Genomic DNA, 23,813 nt, shown 5'->3' with positions numbered 1-23,813 from the left:
CCCAGAGGTTAGCCAGGTACTGATGGGGGATGCAATGTGAACACTGATCCAATGCCCCCCGGTTATCTTCATGACATAGCATATCTGCCTCACCTCAGGCTGTTGGCTTGAAATTCAGGCCTGGTCTACACTTAAAAATTAGATCAACATAGCTACATTGCTCTGGGCTGTGAAAAGTTTTGTGTCCTGAGCACTGTCGTTAGGTTGAACTAGCCCCTCGTGTAGATGCAGCTAGCCCAATGGAAGAATTCTGCCAACAATCTAGCTACCATCTCCTGGAGAGGTGGAAAAGCCCCTCCGCTGATGTAGGACGCATCTACGCTATGATGCTACAGCAGCATAATTGCAGCGTCGTAGCTGTGTTCCTGTAGTGGATGTTCCCTTCACTGATATTTCTCAGAGGCTCAGACTTGCCTCCAAAGGCCTGGTCTATACTTTTAAAATTTAGGTCAACATAGCTATATTGGTCAATCCACACCTCTGTCCAACATAGCTTTGTCAACCTAACCCGCAGTGTAAATGCAGCTAGGTTGATAGAAGACTGCTTCCATTGACCTAGCTACCACGGCTTGGGGAGATGGCATTCACACACTGATAGAAAAATCCTTTTCATCTGCACTACGGTATTATGCCAGCATAGCTACAGCAACATAGCTATGCTGCTATAGTCCCCATAGCGCCATACCCGAAATCTCAGGAATTTCTGTTGACTCGACGAGAGGATCAGAGAGGGGTCGGGGGGGGGGGGGAGCAAGGGATAGCTCAGTGGTTTGAGCATTGGCCTGCTAAACCCAGGGTTGTGAGTTCAATCCTTGAGGGGGCTGTTAAGTTGATCTGGAACAAAAAGTGGGGATTGGTCCTGCTTTGAGCTGGGGGTTGGACTAGATGACCTCCTGAGGTCCCTTCCAACCCTGATATTCTATGATTCTGTGACTTAGGCCGGTTACAAAGAAGAGAGCTGGCAACTGTGTTAACACTGACCATGATCCTGCAACTGGATAAGCAAGGATGGGCTACACTGTGTCTGCATGGAGCTCCACTGATTTCAAATGGGGCTTTGTGGGTGGAGGGGTCCAGCTGCAGGATTGGGGGCGGGAGATGACTTGGAGGATTGGGGGCTCCAATGCCCCAGATGACAGTGCTTTGCTACCATGGACGGGATCTGAGAGTAGCAGGGTGGGTCATTTTGCTGGGGGGACCGATGTCGTTCTTAATTCAATCTGGCCTAATGGGTCTCTGGATTTGGGTGCCCAGCGTGAAGTACAGACTTGGCTAGACTGTCAGAGGGGCTGAATTCTCCTTGAATTCAATGGAGCAACAGCTCTGGAAATCAGGACCTTGTTCTCTTAAACTAGGCACATTTAAAAAAAAAAAAAAAAAAAAAGAAGCACCCAACATCAAAAGCCACTTAAACCCCCCGCCCCAAAAAACTGGCCGCAAGTACATAAGTGGCACTTCCACGCAGGCGCTTGCACGGTCACCACGTGCTTTGCTCTGGGAGAGGGGTCCTAACGCGATTTCTTCCCGGCACTCGATTAGTCGCTTGTGCCGCAGCTGCGTGGGGTCCTGCGCGTCAGGCCGGAAGACGCCGCCCTGCGCATGCTCTTTCCTTTCCAGCTCTCGGGCTTACTGCTAGCGGCACGGTAAGTCCGGGCTCCAGTCGCTTCATCTCCCTCACATCGCCGCCATCCTGCGGCTGGGGGCCCCGGCTTGGCTCTCGTCGGCGGGCGGGCACCCTGTGCCACACGCGCTCGGGGATATTTCCCAGGAGGGGCCCCGAGCGGTGGGGGGAACTAGGCCGCAAATTGGGCGGGGGAACTTGCGGCCTAGGGGTGGACGTTGGGCCTCAGAAGGCGGGGGAGGGGAAGAGACTGGGGCCTGGAAGGCTGATTGTGTATGGGGGGGGGGCTGGGAGAAGCTGCTATGTTGTGCCCTTGGTACGGCCCATATGTGGGGGATAGAGGGGATGGGGTGGGTTAGTCAGGGCTAAACTGGGAAATCCGATGTCCATTTTCTACCCCCTTGTAAACTGAGGCAGTGGCGGCACCTCTAATCCTGCTGGTATGGAAGAGGGTCCTGCTTTCTTTGTGCTGCAGAGGGGGCATGGAAAGGTCTAGTTTGACTCTAGTCTTCGATTGAGACTGGGTAGTAGGTTGAGCACCACCATGTGCTGCTCCCGTACCAAAGTGCTGAAGAGCTGTTTTCGTGCTGCTGCTTAGTGATGGGTTCTTCGTGGCCCCCATGTGTGTGGGACCTGTTTCCTCTTTATATGGATGATGATCTGTGAACGTAGGATGTTTGCTGTTGGGTGCTTCCTTTCCTAAAAAGAGTTAACACTTACAAGCTTTGGTTTTGCAACTGTGCAAATCTTAAATCAGAAAGAAGTAACCCAAGCCAAAATGGTTGGTTTGTTGTTTTTGGGTCACTGTGTGCAGTGGTGGGCAGTTACTGTTTTCTGGGCCGCCATAAGTGTGTGACTACCATAGGAAAATACCTTTTCAGATTGGTTTTTAAGTACCTTTTTATTTCAGCAGGCCTTTGGCACAGTATGTTGGTGCTGTTCATTATGATGCTCTAGTTCTGTACATTTAAAGCACTTAAGTATCAGGCATTTCACAGTTAAAGTACTCATTAAGTATTGGGTGCTAACCAGATAACACACACTTTATTGGATTTTCTTCCCCATCTATCTGTTTGGAAGTGAAGCATCAAGGGGTTCCTAATCTTTGAAAGTTATTCCACATAACTAGATAGTGTGGATTATAGACATTGCGATTGGGAGTTCTGTTAGGTGTCCAGCATGTAGGATGCCTATTGTACAAACATTACTAAGCGTCATTCCACTGCACACGTTACTGTCCTTGGTCTTGCTGTTGCCTTCTGCACTACCTGATGAGGACTGTAGCAGATGTTTGCCTAAGCGTGGTTGCAAAGTACAGTTTAAAATTGCTACTGTTAAGAATTAAAACGAAGACTACTCTCCTCCCTGCTTCCCTTGGCTGGCTTCAGTGTGAGAAGGAATTGTCTAGCTTTTATTGGGATAATTGAATTAAATGCAATAGAAAAAGACTCTGGAGACCGCTAAATGCATACTTGCAGTGATGCTCTTTTACAGTCCACCTACACTACAAAAACAACAGTTATCAAAAAGGTTACTCTGCTTGCTCTTCCTGGTGGATCATAACATGGGCTTCTGAGCAGCTGAACTACGTGATCTTCTAGCCTGTAGCAAACTTGTATATATCTTCCCAGTTAAGGTGTAGTAAGGATTCCCATAATTTCTAACATGGTTAAAGGTGGTGGTGCTTTGTTCAGTGAGTCACTGCAGGTCCAGCGTGGAATCAGGTGGCTTAAAATAAAACATAGATCCAGTTATTAGATCTGGCAACACACTAATGTATTACTGCTAGTCTACTAACTATTGATTTCCCTGTCCAGATGTTGATGCCCAAGAAGAACCGGATTGCCATCTACGAACTCCTTTTTAAAGAGGGAGTGATGGTGGCCAAGAAAGATGTTCACATGCCTAAACACCCAGAGCTGGCAGACAAGAATGTGCCCAACCTCCATGTCATGAAAGCCATGCAGGTGTGACAGATTAATTTATGGATCTACCTGGGCTGTTAAAAACAGCTTTTTTATGTTTTGGGACCTTATGAAGCTGGTGGATTGAGCACCACCTGACTAATCCTGGCATTATTTAACTTTGTTTAAGGAGAGAGAAACAGCAGCTCCAATGGAATTTGCCTTTTTTCCAGATTACTAGTTTTTTCATATTAACTTCATCAATCATACACAAACTGTGTAGAAAGCTTTTGTATTGCGTAGCATAAGATTCATAATCCTGTCTCTGAACCTATGATTTTAGCATCATTTTTAGTTCAGTTTTGCATAATGACCCTTGAATTATTAGTCTTGTGGAATGTGAATAGTTAGTATGTTGAAGATACTGCATCTTTCTGTACCTTCACATGTACTTCTGAGCTACTGAATGTCTAGTCGTCAGTCCTCCACTCATCCCCAATAAACTACCAGTGTTCTGGCTGGTAGTATTTAAAGATGTTAGATGGTCACAATCAAATGCTCATGTAATAATCCACCTGCAAAAAGCTGAACCAGAATTTCTCTCCTTAGTCACTGAAATCGCGTGGCTATGTGAAGGAGCAGTTTGCCTGGAGGCACTTTTACTGGTATCTGACCAACGAGGGTATCCAGTATTTGCGTGATTATCTTCATCTACCCCCTGAGATTGTGCCTGCCACCCTGCGCCGTAGCCGCCCTGAGACTGGCAGACCGCGGCCCAAAGGTGAGCACTAGTTAATAAAAGCAACTGCCATGTGATTCTTGGATGGGTGATACGGGGTGTGCGGAAGAATGGTATAAATTAAAGTTGAGGTTGCTGAGCTGTGTGGGCATGGTGGATAAAAATGTGAGCTTCCAGTGCCATGGCCAAAAGGGCAAATGCAATCTTTGGCTATATAAAGGAAAAAGTCGAGTAGGGAGGTTCTGTTACCTCTGCATTTGATACTGGTGTGACTGGTACTTGATATTATGTCCAGTTCTGGGGTGCACAGATTAAAAGGAAGTTGAAACATTTGAGAGGGTTCAGAGAGGAGCCACAAGAATAAGATTAGAAAACTTGTCTTATGGTGAAAGATTCAAGGAACTCAGTCTGTTTATCTTAACAAAGGTTATTACAGAGTGACTTGACTAGTTTAGAAGTACTTAGATGGAGAACAGAAATTTGACTGAGTTTGGCAGACAGAGGTCTAATGTTGGAATCTAATGGTTGGAGGTTGAAACTAGACCACGTCACACTAAAGAAAGATGCAACTTTTTAACAGAGTAACTTACATTGGAACAACTTACCAAGAGTTGTCTTTTTGGATTCTTCATCAGTAGTAACTTTTAAATCCAGACAGCATGTTTTTCTTAAAAAAACAACAATGCCGCTCTAGTTCAACCAGGAATTAACTCAAGGAAGTCTTGTGGCCTGTGTTAAACAGAAAGTTAGACTAGATGATCACCAAAGTCCCTTCTGGCCTCGTCTGTTTCATTGCAAACCCTAAAACTCAGTGCATCTGAGTTTCAGGCAATGTGCAAAACTTGTCTTGTAGCTTTTATGACTTTCCCAACAAATTCACGTTGCATATTTGGGTAAGCTGTTTAGTATCACTTTGATTCTTGTTTCACAGCTAAAAGTATCCTTCTAGATAGGGATGTACTTGCAAAATGAATATTTTAGATAGACAGGAGCAATCAGTGAGTATAGAGTAAATGTGTATTTTCAAAGACAGTACATAAATACAAAATATATTAGTGGTTCCTACGGACCACTGAAATCTAGTCAATACATGTACTTCCAAGAGGCTTATTTTACGATGGCTAATATAGCACATGAAGAACAAAACCAGGGTTGATTTAAAATTTCACCTGTTATGCAATGTGCTGCACACTGGCTGATGGCCTGCCACCTCACCTTATTAGGTAGCAGTGTTTCAGTGGAGCTGTATGAATGGCTTGCAAAAATGTTTGGGATTCTCTGTGGCAAAAAGGTGCTATAGTAAAGATAAAGCATAAGTTAGTCTTAGACAGCTGTGGCCAAATCGGCACTGCCGCATCTCTGCCACTGTGTTAAAGGACACTTGAGTCTGATTTTGGTTGGTGGGTTAGTGTGTGGGTGCTGGGTGGTGTATGACAGGCCACCAACAGGAGGTTTGACTGGATGATCTAGTAGCCTTTACTGGCCTTAAACTCTGACACCCCCCTCAGTTTATATGAATATGCTTTAGGTGTTTGTAACACTGAAATTACAAAAACTGAAAGTAAATAATTTATCTTTCTTTGACTTGTTTCCTTTGTGCCTTTGGAAGCACTCTGACTTCCTTGCTATTTTCTCTGTCGAGTCAGTTTCCTCTATTCATTTATGTCACATGGCAACGGGAAGAAACATTAAAATATAGAAAAGCGTGCTTTTACAATGACAAGTTACCCAGGGAACAGGGGGCAGATGTATTTCCTGAAATACACTTTTATTTTAGGTTGACTGTATTTCAGTTTGATGATGTACCTTGACTTGTTGCTGCAAAATCAGCTGAACTTCTGAAGGCCCAACTCGGTATCTGGGTGTGGCCATAAACTCGAGAATAGATACTGGATGGAGGAGGAAAAACTACTGCAAAACTTGATATTGCAAGGTCTGCTGTAGTGACTCAAAATTTTGGCTCTCCCTTGAGGTGGGAGAAAGTTGGACTTTTGTACAGAGGGTCTGCCACTCATGTGCAGTAAGTGTAATCTGCCCTCAAGCAGGAATACTCTCATCCCTACCACTTAGAGGTACAGATTTATTCTTGAGCTGGGAGAATGATCTTTCCAGTACAGTGTGTAAAGTGCCTCACTGATTTTAAGTTGCATTGTAGCTCTCTTAACTACTGCTGAGCCACATGCTTAGCCCAAAATGTGTGTGGGCTTGTACCTGTAACACTTTAAGACCTTTCTATGTTAGCCAGAGAAACTGTAGTGTCTTTTGAGCAAACAGTTTAAATTCTTGCTTGGAAGATGCCTTCGACCAATATTGACAGGGTTTAAATGTGTGTGTGTTTAATTCCACTTATTGCTGTGTTTCTATGGCTATGTCTACACTGGCAATTGAACGACACAACTTTTGTCTTTCAGGGGTGTTTAACACCCCCCTGTCCCCAAAAGACAAAAGTTTTGCCATGACAAGTGCCAGTGTGAACAGCGAGTTGTCGCCAGGAGAGCTGACAACCAGTAGCTATACTGTGTGACCTTTAGAGGCATGGCTGTGGCACTAAAAGCTGTGTAGTGGAGACACAGCCTAAGGTCCCAAGTTTTGTCTGTTGTCCTTCCTGTGAAATGCTGTGATTTACACAAGTATGTGTGAAACTTGCAGGTTAAAATTTGCTTTTGAGTTCCTCTAGTGAAGGTAAATTGGCTATTGCCATATTTATCTCAGTGTGTATAGTGCAGAAGTGTTAAGCCCTAACTGCTCCACAACTTAATGGTGTTTACAACACTCATAGAGCTATACTTATTGTCCAGTTGTAATAGCTAGTGTGGTTATAACAGTGGTTCTCAAACTTTTGTACTGGTGACCCCTTTCACACAGAGAGCCTGAGTGCGACCCCCACCCCTTATAAATTTAAAAAAACGTTTTTTTAAATTTATAACACCATTATAAATGCTGGATGCAAAGCAGGGTTTGGGGTGGAGACTGACAGCTCGCAACCCCCCATGTAATAAGGGGTCCTGACCCCCAGTTTGAGAACCCCTAGGATACAACATGCTTTCTCTGTTCAAGGCAAATGGTATTTTAAAGTGTGCTAATTGTGCTCTAGAGTACTGTTGTGAATTTGATACCACAGTCTCTTAAGTGTTTGTAACCATGTTAGGTGTGTCATAGTGTTTGATTGCAAGCTTCAGGGTAGAGAGAGGCCAGGATACAGTGCCATAGTGTCCATGGCTTCCTATAGAACATAACTACCCAAAGCATAGCCCTCTTTGCTCAGAGAAGTGGATGTAGCAGAAGGCCGGTTCAGAGGCTGTGCCCTATGGTATCACTATGATACCTCCCTGTGGTAGAAGCATTTTGAAAACTGTGTGACTTTTCCCTTCACCTAAACAGGAGCACTAGTTTTCCATGAATTCTAATAGGTAGGCAATTTCCTTTCTCCAGAAAGGATCAATCAGGGAGCTGTGCATTTCTCAACATGCTTGAAACTGCACGTCAGTTTGTGGTGAGCCATCCAACCACCAGCCCTTACTCAGGATTTTACTGGCAGAACAGTAAAGCTTTGGTGCTTGGTGGTGTAGGACAGTGGTTCTCAACCAGGGATACACAGAGGTCTTCTAGGAAGTACATTAACTCATCTAGATATTTGCCTAGTTTTACAACAGGCTACATAAAAAGCACTAGCAAAGTCAGTACAAACTAAAATGTCATACACACCGTGACTTGTTTATACTGCTCTATATACCATACATTTCAGTTTAGATGCAATATTTACGTTCCAGTTGATCTGTTTCATAATTACAGGGTTAAAATGAGCAAGAAAGCAATTTTTCAGTGATAGTGCGCTGTGGCACTTTTGTATTTTTGTCTGATTTTGTAAGCAAGTAGTTTTTAAGTGAGGTGAAACGTGGGGGTACGCAAGACAAATCAGACTCCAGTAATCTGGAAAGACTGAGAGCCACTGGTATTGGAGACCTTCGTCTTTAAGGATTTACAGTAGGGTTTTCCCGAAGTTTAAAAGGCTGGCAAGTCCATCAGGCTTCTATTTGAGCTCTGCCTCTTGCTTCCTTCCCTGGAAACATCTGCCCACCTTTTATTTAGCTTAATTTCTTTTTTTACTTTAGATCACCTTTTCTTAGGCGTACTAATTTATCCCATATTTAAAACATAAGATACTTTTATTGCCCACGCTTAATCAAATATTTGGGGCTGGGGATAGAATTCTGTACAGTTGGGATTTGGGGTAAAAGTGTGCATTTGTCAGGCATAATGAACACGCAACCTTGATGTGTTTTTTGTATCATAACCTTCAATTTTAGCACTTATTTGAAGCTAGTTTTTGCAGATTGGCCTGGCTAGCAGCACAACGTAGTTGAAAGTGTGTTGTAAATTCAGGATTGGTAATAATTTAGCTGTATTTGCATTGGTCAGAAACTTGGCAAGCAAATACAGTAAAAGCTGTTTCAGAGTAACAGCCGTGTTAGTCTGTATTCGCAAAAAGAAAAGGAGTACTTGTGGCACCTTAGAGACTAACCAATTTATTTGAGCATGAGCTTTCGTGAGCTACAGCTCACTTCATCAGATGCATGCTGTGGAAACTGCAGCAGACTTTATATATACACAGAGAATATGAAAAAATACCTCCTCCCACCCCATTGTCCAGCTGGTAATAGCTTATCTAAAGTGATCATCAGGTGGGCCATTTCCAGCACAAATCCAGGTTTTCTCACCCTCCACCCCCACACAGATTCACTCTCCTGCTGTGTTATCTGGCTCTTTACCAATCGGAAAGCTCTATTAAATCAGCATTTCTAATCTTCATTGACAGTCCAGTCTATAGTCCGGTTGGTGTGGGGCTGGCAGGCTCCCTACCTGGCTCTGAGTGGCTCCCCAGAAGCAGCAACATGTCCCTGCTGCTCTTAGGCAGAAGAACAGCCACTAGGGGTTTGGAGTGCAGGGTGTGGGCTCTGAGAGGGAGTTTGGGTGTGGGAGGGGATTGGGGTGTGTGTGGGGAGGTGTGGGATGTTGGATCTGGGTGGGGCTCACCTTGGGTGGCTCCCCGCAAGCAGCGACATGTTTAGATTTGTATTGTTCAAACACTGTTGATGTGGTCTTTAAGAGTGGTTCTCAACCAGGGGTATGCGTACCCCTAGGGATACGCAAAGGTCTTCCAGGGGTTACATCAACTCATCTAGATAATGTGCCTTATTTTACAACAGGCTACATAAAAAGCACCAGCAAAGTCAGTACAAACTAACATTTCTCACAGACAATGACTTATTTATACTGCTCTGTATATTAAAATGTAAGTACAATATTTATATTTCAGTTGTTTGATTTTATAATTGTAAAAATGAGGAAGTATTTTTGTTGATTTTGTAAGCATGTCATTTTTAAGGGAGGTGAAACTTGGGGTATGCAAGACACATCAGACTCCTGAAAGGGATTCATAGATTCATAGATATTTAGGTCAGAAGGGACCATTATGATCATCTAGTCTGACCTCCTGCACAATGCAGGCCACAGAATTTCACCCACCACTCCTAAAAAAGACCTCACACCTATATCTGTGCTATTGAAGTCCTCAAATTGTAGTTTGAAGACCTCAAGGAGCAGAGAATCCTCCAGCAAGTGAACCGTGCCCCATGCTACAGAGGAAGGCGAAAAACCTCCAGGGCCTTCCAATCTGCCCTGGAGGAAAATTCCTTCCCGACCCCAAATATGGCGATCAGCTAAACCCTGAGCATATGGGCAAGATTCATCAGCCAGATACTACAGAAAATTCTTTCCCGGGTAACTTGGATCTTACCCCATCTAAAAACCCATCACAGGCCATTGGGCCTATTTACCATGAATATTTAATTACCAAAACCATGTTATCCCATCATACCATCTCCTCCATAAACTTATCGAGTTTAATCTTAAAGCAAGATAGATCTTTTGCCCCCACTACTTCCCTCGGAAGGCTATTCCAAAACTTCACTCCTCTGATGGTTAGAAACCTTCGTCTAATTTCTAATCTAAATTTCCTAGTGGCCAGTTTATATCCATTTGTTCTTGTGTCCACATTGGTATTGAGTTTAAATAATTCCTCTCCCTCTCTGGTATTTATCCCTCTGATATATTTATAGAGAGCAATCATATCTCCCCATAACCTTCTTTTAGTTAGGCTAAACAAGCCAAGCTCCCTGAGTCTCCTTTCATAAGACAAGTTTTCCATTCCTCGGATCATCCTAGTAGCCCTTCTCTGTACCTGTTCCAGTTTGAATTCATCCTTCTTAAACATGGGAGACCAGAACTGCACACAGTATTCCAGGTGAGGTCTCACCAGTGCCTTATATAACGGTACTAAAACCTCCTTATCCCTACTGGAAATACCTCTCCTGATGCATCCCAAGACGACATTAGCTTTTTTCACAGCCATATCACATTGGCAGCTCATAGTCAACCTATGATCAACCAATACTCCAAGGTCCTTTTCCTCCTCCGTTACTTCTAGTTGATGCGTCCCTAGCTTATAACTAAAATTCTTGTTATTAATCCCTAAATGCATGACCTTACACTTCTCACTATTAAATTTCATACAGTAGTCTAGAAAGGTTGAGAGGCACTGATCTATAAGACTGTCTAGTAGTGTGGCCACAATAGAGAACTGCATTTAAAATTTAGTTGCACGCATTTGTGGCCCGATAAGGCCTGAGCATATATGTCCCTTTTGATCCTGTATTAAAGCCTTCCCACACCATCACACTTGTAGCATAATCGAGGCCTCTTTAGATTGGATTCCTTGGATTGACAAGGCTGCTCTGACTTGCAGGTCTGGAAGGTGAACGCCCTGCTCGTCTTACTCGGGGAGAGGCTGACAGAGATACCTACAGACGCAGTACCGCTCCACGTAAGTGTCCTATCTAGTGCAAGTATGACTTAACCAAACTGAGCTTGTCATTTGTGCAGTTTACATTTCTGTAGAAGCGTCTTCAACGTTTAGATGTACAACATGCTAACTTCTGTGATGAATGTCTGAGGTCTCAAGCCTCCACTTCCCTGCTGATTCTAGGGTCTGTTTATCAGTACGCTCCCACTGTACTGCAGTTACGCTTGCATGTCAAGCTGGATTTTCTCCCATGTGGCATGATGTTTCCTATTGCCATAATTTGCAATTGCAGTAAAAAAAAGATAGCATTGTGGAAGTTATCTGTAGCTTGTGGTGTGCACATCCCAAGGGTTTAAATATTTGATACTGCTAAAGACAGTATATCCTAAATAAGAGTTTGTCGTCAAAGCCCAGGCAATGGATTCTCTCTGCTTTGTAGTTTTCTAGAATAGCTCTTTCTCTCTTCCCAGTTGGTGCTGACAAAAAGGCTGAGGCTGGTGCTGGAGCAGCTACTGAATTCCAGTTTGTAAGTATCTGCATTTGAGAGATGGGGTTTTTTGTTCCCTATGTTAATGCTTTAAGAAAGCTTTAACTAAAGCTGTCCCTAGAAGAGATGGTGTATTTTCACAATGCAGTCATCATTTATTCACCCCCTTAAGCAGCCGGCAGTTGCTGCTGGAACTGTATAAGGTACTACCTATAGATGGAGCTCCTTTTGAGCCTGCAGTTACACCACCTAGACAACTGTCATATTAGGCAGCACATGTGTTCCTTGAAAGTCTTCTGAGGTGATATTGATAATATTGATCAGTACTGGGTAGAGAACCCCCAGCGTATCTGTTTAATCTTTCAGGTGAAAGAAAACTACAGAGGCCATGATCATCTGAGATTAATTCTTCTGTGGCACCCTTTTTAGACAAGCAGTAGCCTTGGTGATCTGCCCACATTACTCAAGTTACAATTAACATGACAAATTCCAAATTTTCCTTCTGTTTTCAACTTGATATGTTATCCTCCCCATCTGTTTTAAATTTGAAGGTGTACGGTAATGCACATAACGCCTCTCATTTGAGGTGCTGCTAAATTTTATTGGCACATCAACCGCTATATCCCTTACTTCATCTCAGAAGTGAGATGGAGGCTTAATATTTGTGAAGCGCTGTGAGAGCTCCTGATGAAAGGGGTTGCTTCACACTTTAACAGAGCATTAGTTTGAGCAGACTAGCTTGGACGTAATACATCAGTGTTTCTCAACCTATTTACCATTGTGGGCCGCATCCACACAATATATACGCTACCTGTACAGCCCTGAGGATGTTGCATGGGCTGCATGTTGAAAAGCACTGTACAAAACTGACAGAGGTGGGTTGAATTCCTAGGCTGTCATATTCCAAGTCAGCAGGGCTTGGCCCACACCATAGATTATAAAGCCAGGAGCTGTGTTTTGACAAGCAAGAGTTCCACCTTGCTCTCAGTACACATGGTAACTAACTTCAGATATTAGTCCTTAAGTCTTCATTCTCTGAACTTGATCAGTAAAGGCAGGCAAAATGAATGGTTCTTCTTATGATTCAGTACAGAATTCCACATCAGGGGAAACAATGATTTAGTATATTTAGGATGTACTTAATATTTGGTTTGGTAGCTATGTGCTACTTTCAGTTGCTGATGTGCCCAAACTTCTAATCCTGTGTGTTTTGGTTTTTTGTTTTTGTTTTTGCAGAGAGGTGGATTCGGTCGTGGACGTGGTCAGCCTCCTCAGTAGAATTCTCTGGTCATGTTTTTGTGTATAATAAAATAGGTGAAAATCTCATTGTGCTTGCTTCCTTGTATCATTTGAATGTGTGGAAGCTAATATCAGAGAAAAGCAAAGCAACAATTTATACCACTAAGCCTTCTGGCTCCTGCTACAACAGAGTTGAAGATAATCCTGATTAGAAATCTGATACAGACTAACACGGCTACCACTCTGAAACCTGATTATAAAGTGGTTATGAGGAGTAGACTAGGTCCTAGGAAATCAGTCTGACTTCGCAGCAGTGATAGGAGAGGTGATTGCTGCCGCAGGATTTGGTAGTGAGGTTGATGGTTCTTTCTGGAGGAGAACATGGGCTTTTGGGTTCCACGGCCGCTTGGAAGTACCACTGGTACCCTTTATGCTTTCAGTAAGGGGGCACCCATCGTAGGTTTCTGGTAATATGGGGCCTCCCTCTTAATAAGGCAACTTGGAGGTTTGGCTCACCTATAGAACTTGATCTTGCATTATGGGTAATGTGAAGTTGAAGCTGCTAAAATGCACTGAGTCTAGGAAGATTCATGTGGTGTGAGACTGAAGTAACTACATTAAAAAGGTTAGAGGACCCAGCCCTTCATGATTGTTGATACTCTTTTGCCCCAGCGGCAAGCACTCTGTGCCAGTTTGGCATGGTTTGCAATACTTGTGGGAAATTCTCCATCAGGACAATACAGTATGGGATATCCATAGCTGCTCCCTAAAGTACAAAGTTTTCAAAGTCAATGCACTCTTCACTGTTTCAGATCCTAGTGTGTAGGTAATCATTTACAGTAAAACAGGATGGTCTCTGGCCTCTGATGTTGCTTAGCAAAAAATTGAGTTGTCTTACTTTTGTGCCAGATATAGGGGACAAGCAACCATTTCTCCAAGGCAATTTTGCTTATGCACACAGGATCTGTTCCCTTAATTATTTCATGTCTGTTTTTAGTTTGATCTGAATTGGCTGCCTGGCTATCTTTGTGTACTCTGGCAAGTATAAACTAGATTCTGTAGCAAGAGGTCTGGATTCTGTGACAGTCTTGTGCTGCAAACTGAAAAATCTTTCTCGGGTAGAGGCTTTTATTAAAGCAGATATGAATGACCCCACAATCACTACAGTATTTCTTGTTTAGAATATTGGGGAAGTAAATTTAACTTCCAATGTGCTGCATAATTTTGTGTTGCAAACACCACAGTTATGAAGGGCAAGTTTTTCAGGTGCTGAGCAAATCAAGGACCTGATTAACTGACTGGAGCCATCAACAAATTCATGAGCTGCTACCTGCAGGTAAATCAAACAATTGTAAAGTGTGGCTATGTTACGCTCATACACACAGTTGAACAGTGGGGAGTGGGGCGGAAACCAAAGTTCCTGTATTTTAGCAGAGTTTACCTGTCTTAGCTCAAGAACACTTCAAGAGTTTCCTTGAAAAGACTGAGTCTGATGATTTGGATAAATAGATTGTTGGATAGTTGGAGCTAGGCCTGTATGCAATACTCTGTCACATCAGTAGATGTCATCCTAATGCAAATTTATATGATATAGTCACATAGTGTAATAGAATGCTAACCTGAATGGCTTTGACAGTATATTATAACTTAACACTGCAGAAGTTAGATGCTAAGAAATTAATCACCACAAACACCCCAGTGAAGAAGGTATTTTTAGAGATGAGGGTGAATTTTCTAAAACTACAGAGTATCAGTGTCATAGCAGGTGGTCATTTTCACCTGTGGAAAGTTAATTCAAATGCAGCCATATCCATTTTTTATTGATTTTTTTTTTTTTAAATCAAGAGTTTCAGCTGCATTAACTGAAGTTTGTAGACCACAATATAGCCAAGTTACTTCTATTAAATTATGGCAAAGTATGGATTCCCTAACCCCTGGATCTAATGATACACTTTATCGCCTAGATACCTGCCTAGCAAACAAACATTTCCAGTCATTATAGTTGCATTTGATCTTTCCTTGTTTCTAGCCAATCATGGTGTTGCATAATAAATAACAATGAGTTAATATTTCTGGATTGATTACTGATGCTATGTAACTACTGTAGTTTAACATGATTGTCCTGCTTGTTTTCTCTTCTAAGTCAGTAACAGGCATAGTTATTGTCTGCCTCTTTTAGTGTGTATTAAAATCATGCCATGTACCATCCAAAGGGATAGTCTGTCAACAGCTGCTGAATCTTATCAACTCTCTATGCTATGCCCATTTTATTTTGTGATACCTCATTCTCTCTAACTGTAGACTAGCTAGCTAGATAGGTGCATATGCTTATTTAACTGAGTCTGATCAATTTTTTCTGGCCTATTCACCTAATGTGTTCTCTGCTTCATCTAAATGTACCACTACTTGTGAGATGCTGATGTCTGGAATGTAACTTCACAAATGGTAACTTGAGCATTAGTCTGGGCTGCAGTTAATCAGAGATGCACTAGCTTTTCAGAGCTAGCTTTGGTCTTGTTTCATTAGCTGCATGTGACAGACTTAATTGCACTTGAACCCCTTTCAAGGGATTCAAACTTCATTGCACTGTGACCCCCTGCTGACAACAAAAATTGCTACATGACCTTAAGTGAGGCTGAACCTGGAGCCAGAGGGCGTAGCCCTATACCCCAGCAAGTCTTAACGCTGGTCCTAGCTACCCTGATATAACAGGGTCGTGACCCACAGTTTGAGAACCACTGTTCTAATCTAAGCTCTGAGCAGTGTCACTTTGAGATTTCCCCGTGTACAAAATCCCAGTGCTTATGAATATCGCACTAAAACAAAAACACTAAATATGAACACTAAAAATACTAAAATAATACTGATAAACAGAATGCTCTAGTGATGGCTGACCTTGAAGTACAGGCACTAGAAAGAAGTGATTCAACACCCTGACAATTAAAATGAACTTCCTGGTGCTGTGCTAATAACCTTCTTATCAGTCTTCCTCCTGATAGTGATAGTCTTAAATTCCACCTTGGGACCTTGGAGGAGCTCAATAGACTTGTCATTGAGATTTCCATCTAGTGTTTGGATGAGAGGTTTATTGATGGAGAGCTACAAGCTGGCTCGAGCTGCATCTGACTAAGAGTAGGGTGGGGTGGGCATAGGAAAGCTCTTTGCAAGGGGGCTGTAATATTTCAGCCTCCTCCGGCTCTAGTGGGGGCATTGATTTGTTGTGACAGTTTAAAACAACTCAGCGCTGTCACAAAACTTAGTACAAGTTGTCATGATAGAGGAGAGGTACAGGAGCTGTTGCCGTGCAGGTGGTTTGTTCAACCCTCCCCAAATCTATCCTTGGGGGACCTCTCTCCTGCCCTAAGCCACCAATCCATCTGGAGCTTTCCTGTACTGTGTAATTTTTCTGTACTATGACAAACCTGTTGTTGCAGTTACAGGCAAATACCTACAATCGGTCAATTGGAGGTTAGTAGAAGACTTCTAGGTTTCTCAGGGACCCTAAACTCTCAAGTGGCACAAGTAATGCTTTCTATCACAGGGGTCAGCAACCTTTCAGAAGTGGTGTGCTGAGTCTTCATTTATTCACTGTAATGTAAGGTTTCACGTGCCAGTAATACTTTAACGTTTTTAGAAGGTCTTTCTATAAGTCTATAATATATAACTAAACGATTATTGCAGTTATATGTTGAGTGCCACTGAAAATCAGCTCGCATGCCATAGCTTGCCTACCCCTGTTCTGTCCTCTCCTCTCCTGTTGGCTGGGAGCCTCCATCCTATCCTAGCAGACCATGACCTGCCCCTACTCGTACACACCTTTGTCACTTTCTGTCTAGACTACAGAAATGCAATACATGAGGACATAAAGACAATAGGAAATTCTAACTTGTGCTCTAGCATTCTGTTGTCTCAGTAAAACAGCTCATGAGAACACATCAACCCTGTCTTACTGCTGTCTGTGCTAGCTTCCTATACACTATCAACTCATGCTGATAAAGTTAGCCAGGGAAGCTTTCAAATGAGGGGATCCCACCTTCAAAAGTGTAAATGTTTATCTTTTTCTAAGATTGTAAATATTGTGGGACAGGAACTCTTTATAGTTAGCACCTACCACAATGGGGTCCTGATGAACTGTTGCAGCAGCCCTAGGCCCTATTCCAGTAAAAATACAATAAGGTGTTAAAAGTACAAAGGTGTTAATTTTCATAATCAGTTAACTGAGTGTTTCATGTTTGTAAAGCAATTGACAGAATTGTGAGAAACATAATAGCATGCAAACAGTGAACTGCACCGGGATAGCTCAGTGGTTTGAGCATTGGCCTGCTAAACCCAGGGTTGTGAGTTCAATCCTTGAGGGGGCTGTTAAGTTGATCTGGAACAAAAAGTGGGGACTGGTCCTGCTTTGAGCAGGGGATTGGACTAGATGATCTCCTGAGGTCCCTTCCAACCCTGATATTCTGTGAATATATTTCCTATTTCCAATTTAGCTTTATAGTCAAAGGACATACAAATGAATTAGATGATAGAAAACAACCTGTTCAGAAATAAAGTACTCTTTATTCTGTTAAACCTAGCCTAGGCTTTGCCCATGGAAAAACAAATTAAAAAATACATACCAAAATATTTTTGTAACACTAATAATTCTTAAAAACGAGTTATACTAGTGCTGTTTTTCCTCACCCCTCCTCCACCACTGTCAGTAAACAGATGAGCCTTGTAATCTACCCTGAAAGTTGTCAAATTCCTGCTTTGCAATGGGAGTTGAGCAAAAGCATCAGCCAGACCAGAGAGAAGGACTTTCTGCTGAAAGTGTCTTGTTAGCAGGACCCACTTGTTCAAAGCAGGGGCCCTGCTAGCATGAACTCCTTTACTTCCAGTTAAGTGTAGTTCAGTTATTACTGAAGTAGTGAGAGAGATGTTCTCTACAGCAGAAAAATTGCCTCTATTTTAACCAATGTTACTGAAATGTTTTGTCCTTATACTCAAACCATCTTCAGCATACATTTAGCTGCACCTACTGTCCATGATCTATTTTAGGGATTTATGCTGCCACCCATCCGCACAGTAACTGGCTGTTTTCCATGTAAAATCAATATCAAAATCCTTAGTCGACTTCATGGAGTCTTGGGAACTTTTCAGATTTCTTTAATTCCTTCTTTTCCCTGCCCCTCCCATATTTGTTTTGTAAGTAGGGGTTAATTTGCTAAATGGGTGTGTCAGTGCTCTGAGTTATGCAGTGTAGTTATAGGCTGTGGGTCCCAAGATATTATCTCACCCACCTAGTCTTCTAAGTATCGTTCTCATGCTGGAAAGGTTTGGGTTTGTTTGTTTTTTTCGGAGGGAGGTTTTTCAGCTTTCCAAGGTGGTTGGACTCTGGATTCTCTTAAGATCAGGAACTTTGTTCTGTTACTGGCTCTCCTTCACTAAGAATACTTTTGTCCCTGCGCAGCTGTCATGTACTTCATGCTCGGCTTTGTGATCTGTTTTGCCCTAGAGAAGGGCAGCTGGTGTGGTAGTCCCAAAATTGGGATTTGGTCTTTAAGATGGGGGGCATTTTTCTACCACAAGTTAGGCCTAGTACTTAAGACTTAACTTGTAATAGGTCAAAACCACCCCCTGTAAGTTGCACAGGGCACCTAATGCAGATGTTGCCAGGGAAGCCTTTCTGGGAGCTGCAGGTAGGAGGCACGTGTTTCAGTAGTGATTGGTGTGCTATAAATATCTAACTACATATGCAACCAACCCCATTGTATAGTGGCTCGCCTATGCTCCACCTGTAATTCATTAAGTTCTGGGTGCAGTACTTTGAGCTCCTAGATGGAAAGCAGCAATGTACGTACCAGGAACCCAGCTGCCTTTTGAGTTACTAGACACCTTTCTTGGCCTATGAGCTAGGGCTAGTTCTTCTTCCTCCCCCCTTGAAAGCAGGTTCTTCCCCCCCTTTTTATTCCTACACCCCATGAGCTAGGGCTAGTTCTTCTTCCTCCCCCCTTGAAAGCAGGTTGTTCCCCCCCTTTTTTATTCCTACACCCCAACAAACGAGGCACAGGGGCCTTGCGAGCAGCTGCCTCCCTCTTAATTTCCCAAGCAAACAGCAGCCACCTAGTAGCAGAGCCAGTGCTGGGCATAAGCAGACTAAGCAAGTGGGCAGTTTTAGCATATGCTGTTTGCGGGGGGGGGGGGGGATATTTCTGGTTCAGGCCCCCAAAGGACTAGCACTGCCTGTACCTAACAGGCAGGAGCAGGGTCTCCCCCAGAGGAGTGTCCCCCCCCAGGTCCTGTTCCCCTCCCCCAGCCCAGCTGGCTGAAGCCACCTTTGTCCCTCCCATTCCAAGTGCTCAGGGCTGCTACAATGGAACTATCGCAGCGCTACGCTACAAGCGTAGCGCTCTCTCTACAAGACCGGTATTCTTTCTGGGTAAGCCAGGTGTTTTGCGTAAAACCGCCGCCAGCCATGGCCAAAAAGTTACGCCAAGCGGCCAGCGTTTGCTTGCCCTTCCTACCTGCACAACTGGCGTAAGTAGCGGACTGCCGACCCCCACCGTGCCCGCAAACTGCGTAAGGCCACCCCTATTCCCGGCGTGGATCTAGCCCGCGTGCCTGGCGTAGAGCTCGTGCTGGCTCTGGAAGCGGAGGGGCGAGTCTTCACGCCGGTTGCGCAGCGGCCGTTGCCGCCGCATCAGCCGCCCCCGCCCGCTGCCTGTACGCCGGTTGCGTAGCGTGCCCCAAGATGGCGTCGCGGTCGTCGTCGGCGGCGGCCGGAGAGCTGGCGGCGGCGGCGGGGCTGGCGTGGGGGCTGAGGCGGGCGAAAGGCGGCAGCGTCAGCAGCGCGTAGCGGAGGCTCCCGGCGTGTGAGAGACTCTCCTGGGAGGCGGGTCCCCTCAGTCCCCGCTGCTGGAGACCGGCGGCTTCCTCCCCCCCCACCCCCCCCGGTCAGGGCCGCCGCGCCCCCCTTATTCCCCACTGGGCCTCTTGGAGCCCAGGCCTTGCTCCCCCCGCCGCGCCCCATCCTCGGTGTCCTCCTCCCCCGCCTGGGCCTACCCCCCTTAGAGCCCAGCCCCTCGCTCCTCTCAGCGCCCCGGAGCCCAGCCCCCCGCGCTGGTCCCCCCCTTCCCCAGGACGGAGGATGATGAAGCTCAAGTCCAACCAGACTCGCACCTACGACGGGGACGGGTACAAGAAGCGGGCGGCCTGCCTGTGCTTCCGCAACGAGAGAGAGGAGGAGGTGAGCGGTGTTGGGGGGCACTAAATGGGGGGTGGGTGTGAGAGAGAGAGGGGCTCGAGGGAGGGCGGTCGGAAGTAGGCGGGGGGATGGGGAGGAAGTAGAATGGGGGCGGGGCTGGCCTGGGTTGAGAGTGAGGGGTGTGGGGGACGGGGGGAAGGAGGCCGTACTGTAGGGCATCGGGGCGAGGTGTGTGCTTGGGAGCAGCGTGGGGAGGAGGAGGCCTGGTCAGAGAATGAGGGAGCCAAAGGGGTGGTGCTGTTTGGGTGGCTCGTTGTGGGAAGAAAAGGCAGTGGGGCGCTGTTACCAGCGGGATCCGGGGAGGCTGAATGTTAAGTCTGTGGAAACATAGTGGGCTCCACAGGAGCAGAGGCTGAGAGACCTTCAGAAGTGTCAGAAGCTCCAGAGAGTAGGATACAAGGAATTGTGAGTGAGACGTTTGGGGGGGGGGAGTAGTGCTCCTTTTGGAAGGTAAGAATTGGGGGTTCCCAGAGAGTGAGGAGCCAAGACATTTAAGGTCCTTGACATGGCTGGCTGGAAAGAGTAAACACTTTTATCCCTATAACTTGAGAAGCGTACAGGGTTTTAATTTTGCCAGTCAAATAGCTAGCTCTCTATTTTGCAGTCTTGCAAACTGGAAGTGTGGGAAGGTACAATAGATTTTGGTTGAGAACAGAAAGATGGAGGATTCTGAGAGTAAGGACAACTGAAAAGATAAAGCCAAGCCAACACAGATCATACTTTTCTTCTTCTCCTTGTGCAAAATCTAGACTTCTGAAAGTGTTTATGTTGCATTTGATTAATTGAATGTAACAGAAAAATTTTGCAAAGCATATTTAAGAAAATGCAAGATAAAATTTTGAGTGATGGTGTGAACATGATTTCTCTGCAAATCAAAGAAAGATGCAGAATGAAAGGTTTAAAACACAGAAGGGTGAAATGCTCTCTTATGGTTTGGCTTGGCGTGGCATGGTATGGGATAGGATTTGGTAGTGGGCTGCACTAACCACAGTGGCAGAGCGTCAGTCCAGCACATCACATGAGATGGGAAGGGAAACATGACCCTGGATTTATAAAAAGAAACTGGGATAAATGGGACTGGTGCATTGCCAGAAACCACTGTCTAGAGAGGCTTGGGAGGAAGTGGGAATTTGGTTTGCCTGAGAACAATTATATTGTAGAGAACACTTGTGTCTGTAAAGCTAAAGGGAGCAAATTTGCCCAGAAATGTGATTTTCAACACTTAAAAAGCCCCAAAACTTCTTATTTGGGGTACAATATTTAAAACAAACTAAGAGATACCCCTGTGTGAGCATACTGGAATCATATTGACTTGATCTGTTTTCCTGGTTCCATGGTGGCTGTACCAAAGTCTTTGTTCTCCTGATTATCATAGTTATACCTAGAGGAAATCTGAAGGGAATGCAGATAGTTCACTGGAAAGTTAATTAGCATGCTATTTGGTTATTATTTAATGTGGCGAAGGAGCCTTTATTATAGTTGTACTGTCATTGTGAAGTGTATCAGTTTTTCCGTTATAAATGGTCTGAAGGATATAAAACGGGTTCTCAAACTGGGGGTCGGGACCCCTCAGGGGGTCACGAGGTTATTACATGGGGGGGGTCACAACCTCAGCCTCCACTCCAAACCCTGCTTTGCCTCTAGCATTTATAATGGTGTTAAATTTATAAAAAAAAGTGTTTTTAATTTATAACGGGGGTCGCACTCAGAGACTTGCTATGTGAAAGGGGTCACTAGTACAAAAGTTTGAGAATCAGTGATTTAAAACTTGCATGTAAAAACTTGTCTAGACAAAAAAAAATGGTCTGTCTTACCAATTTCTGTGAAACTACTTCGCAATTTTAAAATAAGTATAAGGAAAAATATAGCCTTGTGGTTTCAGAGGTTGCTTTGTGGTGCAATGATGCTGGGTCTAATTATGAAAATAACACTTCCTGGAGCAGTTTTACACAGTTGATTAGGCATACAGTATATGATAACTTTTTCATAAGCATTTCTAGACAGGTGTGTTTAGGTACATTTTCATTGTAATGTCTGTATTGTAGTATGACTAAACATGCAAACATAGATCATATGCTTGCCATCGACAAATATCAGCTTTTGACAGGTTGTCAGTTTGAACATTACTACAGTTGAATTTGGAATACTACCAGAGATGGAACTTCTTTCCTATTACTGATCAGTTCACAGCTGTTTTGACCTTGATTACACAAAACGACTGTATTTTAAGGGTTTGACAACCTGAGAAAGATGAACTGATTTGATTTAAGGTTTGATTATTTATTTAAAAACTGGTTTAGCAAATTGATGCTAATGGTTGTGTGGATGTTCTTACTGTTTTGGTTTAAAACCAGGCTTCTTTCAGTGTAGTTTAAGTTGATGAGGAATCAACGTAGGTTAAACTGAAAGAAGCTACTCTTACACCAAAATAAGAGGTTGAAAACCCCATTTAAGTTAAACTGGTGTAACTTCACTGTATAGATAAGGTCTAGCAAAGTTCTGACTCTGGCTTTCAAAAACAAAAAAAATTAAGAGTTCAGGACTGGCCACTGAACCCTGCCTGATTGTTTCTTGTCATAGTTGTGTTACAGAAGGCAGTGTGTGGGGCTCTGGAGAAATGAGAATTTGTATTCTCAATGTCCGTCCTTTTATGGATTTAATTCCAACCACTATTAATATACAGGAAGTGTGTGAGATCAAAACAGTAAAATCACTTAGCACGGAAGTTCTCAACTTGGTGTGGGGGGGCACAACAAGGTTTCAATAATGCCATTCATTGACATTTGGCCCAGCCCTCCCACCCCATCACCAACAGTGGGGCAGCCAGGGCAAATTTGAGCAAATGGTATTGCAACCTGGCATGTGGGGTTGTAACACCACACAAATTTGACCTGCTTGGCCCCCTGCGAAGCCTAGCGTAGCCTAGGGGGGTGGGAGGGAGTTATGGAAATGGATGAGGAGGACAACAGGGCTGAGAACCCATGTGGATCACAGCAGGACTCCTTGGTGGTCTCACCGCACCGGCTCCATGCCAATTGCTGCTGCTTGCACTTGGTCCTGCTGGCCTCACACTTTACCCAGGTGCAGTTACACCTCTGGCAGGTGGTGCAGACCAGGCCTGCCGAGCAGCAGTAGCTCCGGCACAACCTTGAGGACTTTGCTTTCCTTGGCTGCCTCGCTGTATGATGGGGGGCTGGCAGTGCCAACCCTCCATAGGGCCTACTGGGGTCTCTGAGCTGGGACCAGTTCTCGGGGGTCCTTCCCACCCCTCCCTGGGGATTGGAGAAGTGGGGTTGGGTATCCAGCCCCTGTTGAGTGGGCTGCCACCGGTTTGCTGCCAACTTGACATTTAGTCAGTTACAAAACAAGAGTTTAGGTCCTGCTCCCCCTACACCTGTTCTGTCCTACCTTGCAACCTCACCATACCTCTGCTTTGAGAATATCTCTGGGCACACCTGTGCCTGCCTGTCATGATGGAGGGACAGATGGGCCAAATTTGAGTGGCTTTGTAGTCCCACATACCAGGCAGTATCCTTCTCACTATTGTAAGGGGTGGTGAGGGGCTCCAAGTGTGTATGTTGCAGGGAGGGCATGAGGGTGGAAAAACACCCCTCTAAGGTGTTTTCGTAAAGGGTGAGAACTCCTAGTCTAATGGATAGATGAAACAGAATCTCACATCCCTAGTATACTACTTTAAGTGGCCTATCTTGAAACAAAC

At 44.4% G+C, this 23,813-nt stretch overlaps 2 protein-coding genes and 1 long non-coding RNA gene across 3 annotated transcripts in view; 2 read left to right on the top strand and 1 right to left on the bottom strand.

Annotated features, from left to right (window-relative positions):
• The first annotated feature begins 1,503 nt into the window (after window positions 1-1,503).
• Window positions 1,504-12,939, top strand: RPS10 (ribosomal protein S10). Its single transcript, XM_084611377.1, has 6 exons — window positions 1,504-1,643; window positions 3,439-3,588; window positions 4,135-4,306; window positions 11,070-11,147; window positions 11,597-11,652; window positions 12,850-12,939. Exons 2-6 carry the CDS (start codon window positions 3,439-3,441, stop codon window positions 12,889-12,891), a joined length of 498 nt encoding a protein of 165 aa, XP_084467503.1. The 5' UTR covers window positions 1,504-1,643; the 3' UTR covers window positions 12,892-12,939.
• LOC311511075 lies at window positions 1,998-19,479 on the bottom strand. The gene is made up of 3 exons (XR_014709197.1): window positions 19,356-19,479; window positions 4,870-4,993; window positions 1,998-3,349 (listed from the first exon to the last, which is right to left on the bottom strand). It is a non-coding gene; the product is annotated as an uncharacterized lncRNA (long non-coding RNA).
• A 382-nt stretch (window positions 19,480-19,861) lies between these two features.
• NUDT3 (nudix hydrolase 3) overlaps window positions 19,862-23,813 on the top strand; it is a 32,565-nt gene continuing 28,613 nt past the window's right edge. The window contains exon 1 of the mRNA XM_084611376.1: window positions 19,862-20,077. Within this exon, the coding sequence (XP_084467502.1) occupies window positions 19,979-20,077 (99 nt within the window). The 5' untranslated portion in view covers window positions 19,862-19,978. The remainder of the gene's footprint in view (window positions 20,078-23,813) is intronic.

Source organism: Lepidochelys olivacea, assembly GCF_965140295.1.
Source record: "Lepidochelys olivacea isolate rLepOli2 genome assembly, chromosome: 21".
Lineage (NCBI taxonomy): Eukaryota > Metazoa > Chordata > Testudines > Cheloniidae > Lepidochelys > Lepidochelys olivacea.
This window is presented reverse-complemented; position numbering and strand designations above follow the sequence as displayed.

Coding starts and splice junctions, on each gene's coding strand:
- RPS10 (XM_084611377.1), top strand. CDS start 3,439: ATGTTGATGCCCAAGAAGAACCGGATTGCCATCTACGAACTCCTTTTT. Junction 3,589..4,134: donor ATGTCATGAAAGCCATGCAG/GTGTGACAGATT, acceptor TTCTCTCCTTAG/TCACTGAAATCGCGTGGCTA. Junction 11,148..11,596: donor CAGACGCAGTACCGCTCCAC/GTAAGTGTCCTA, acceptor CTCTCTTCCCAG/TTGGTGCTGACAAAAAGGCT.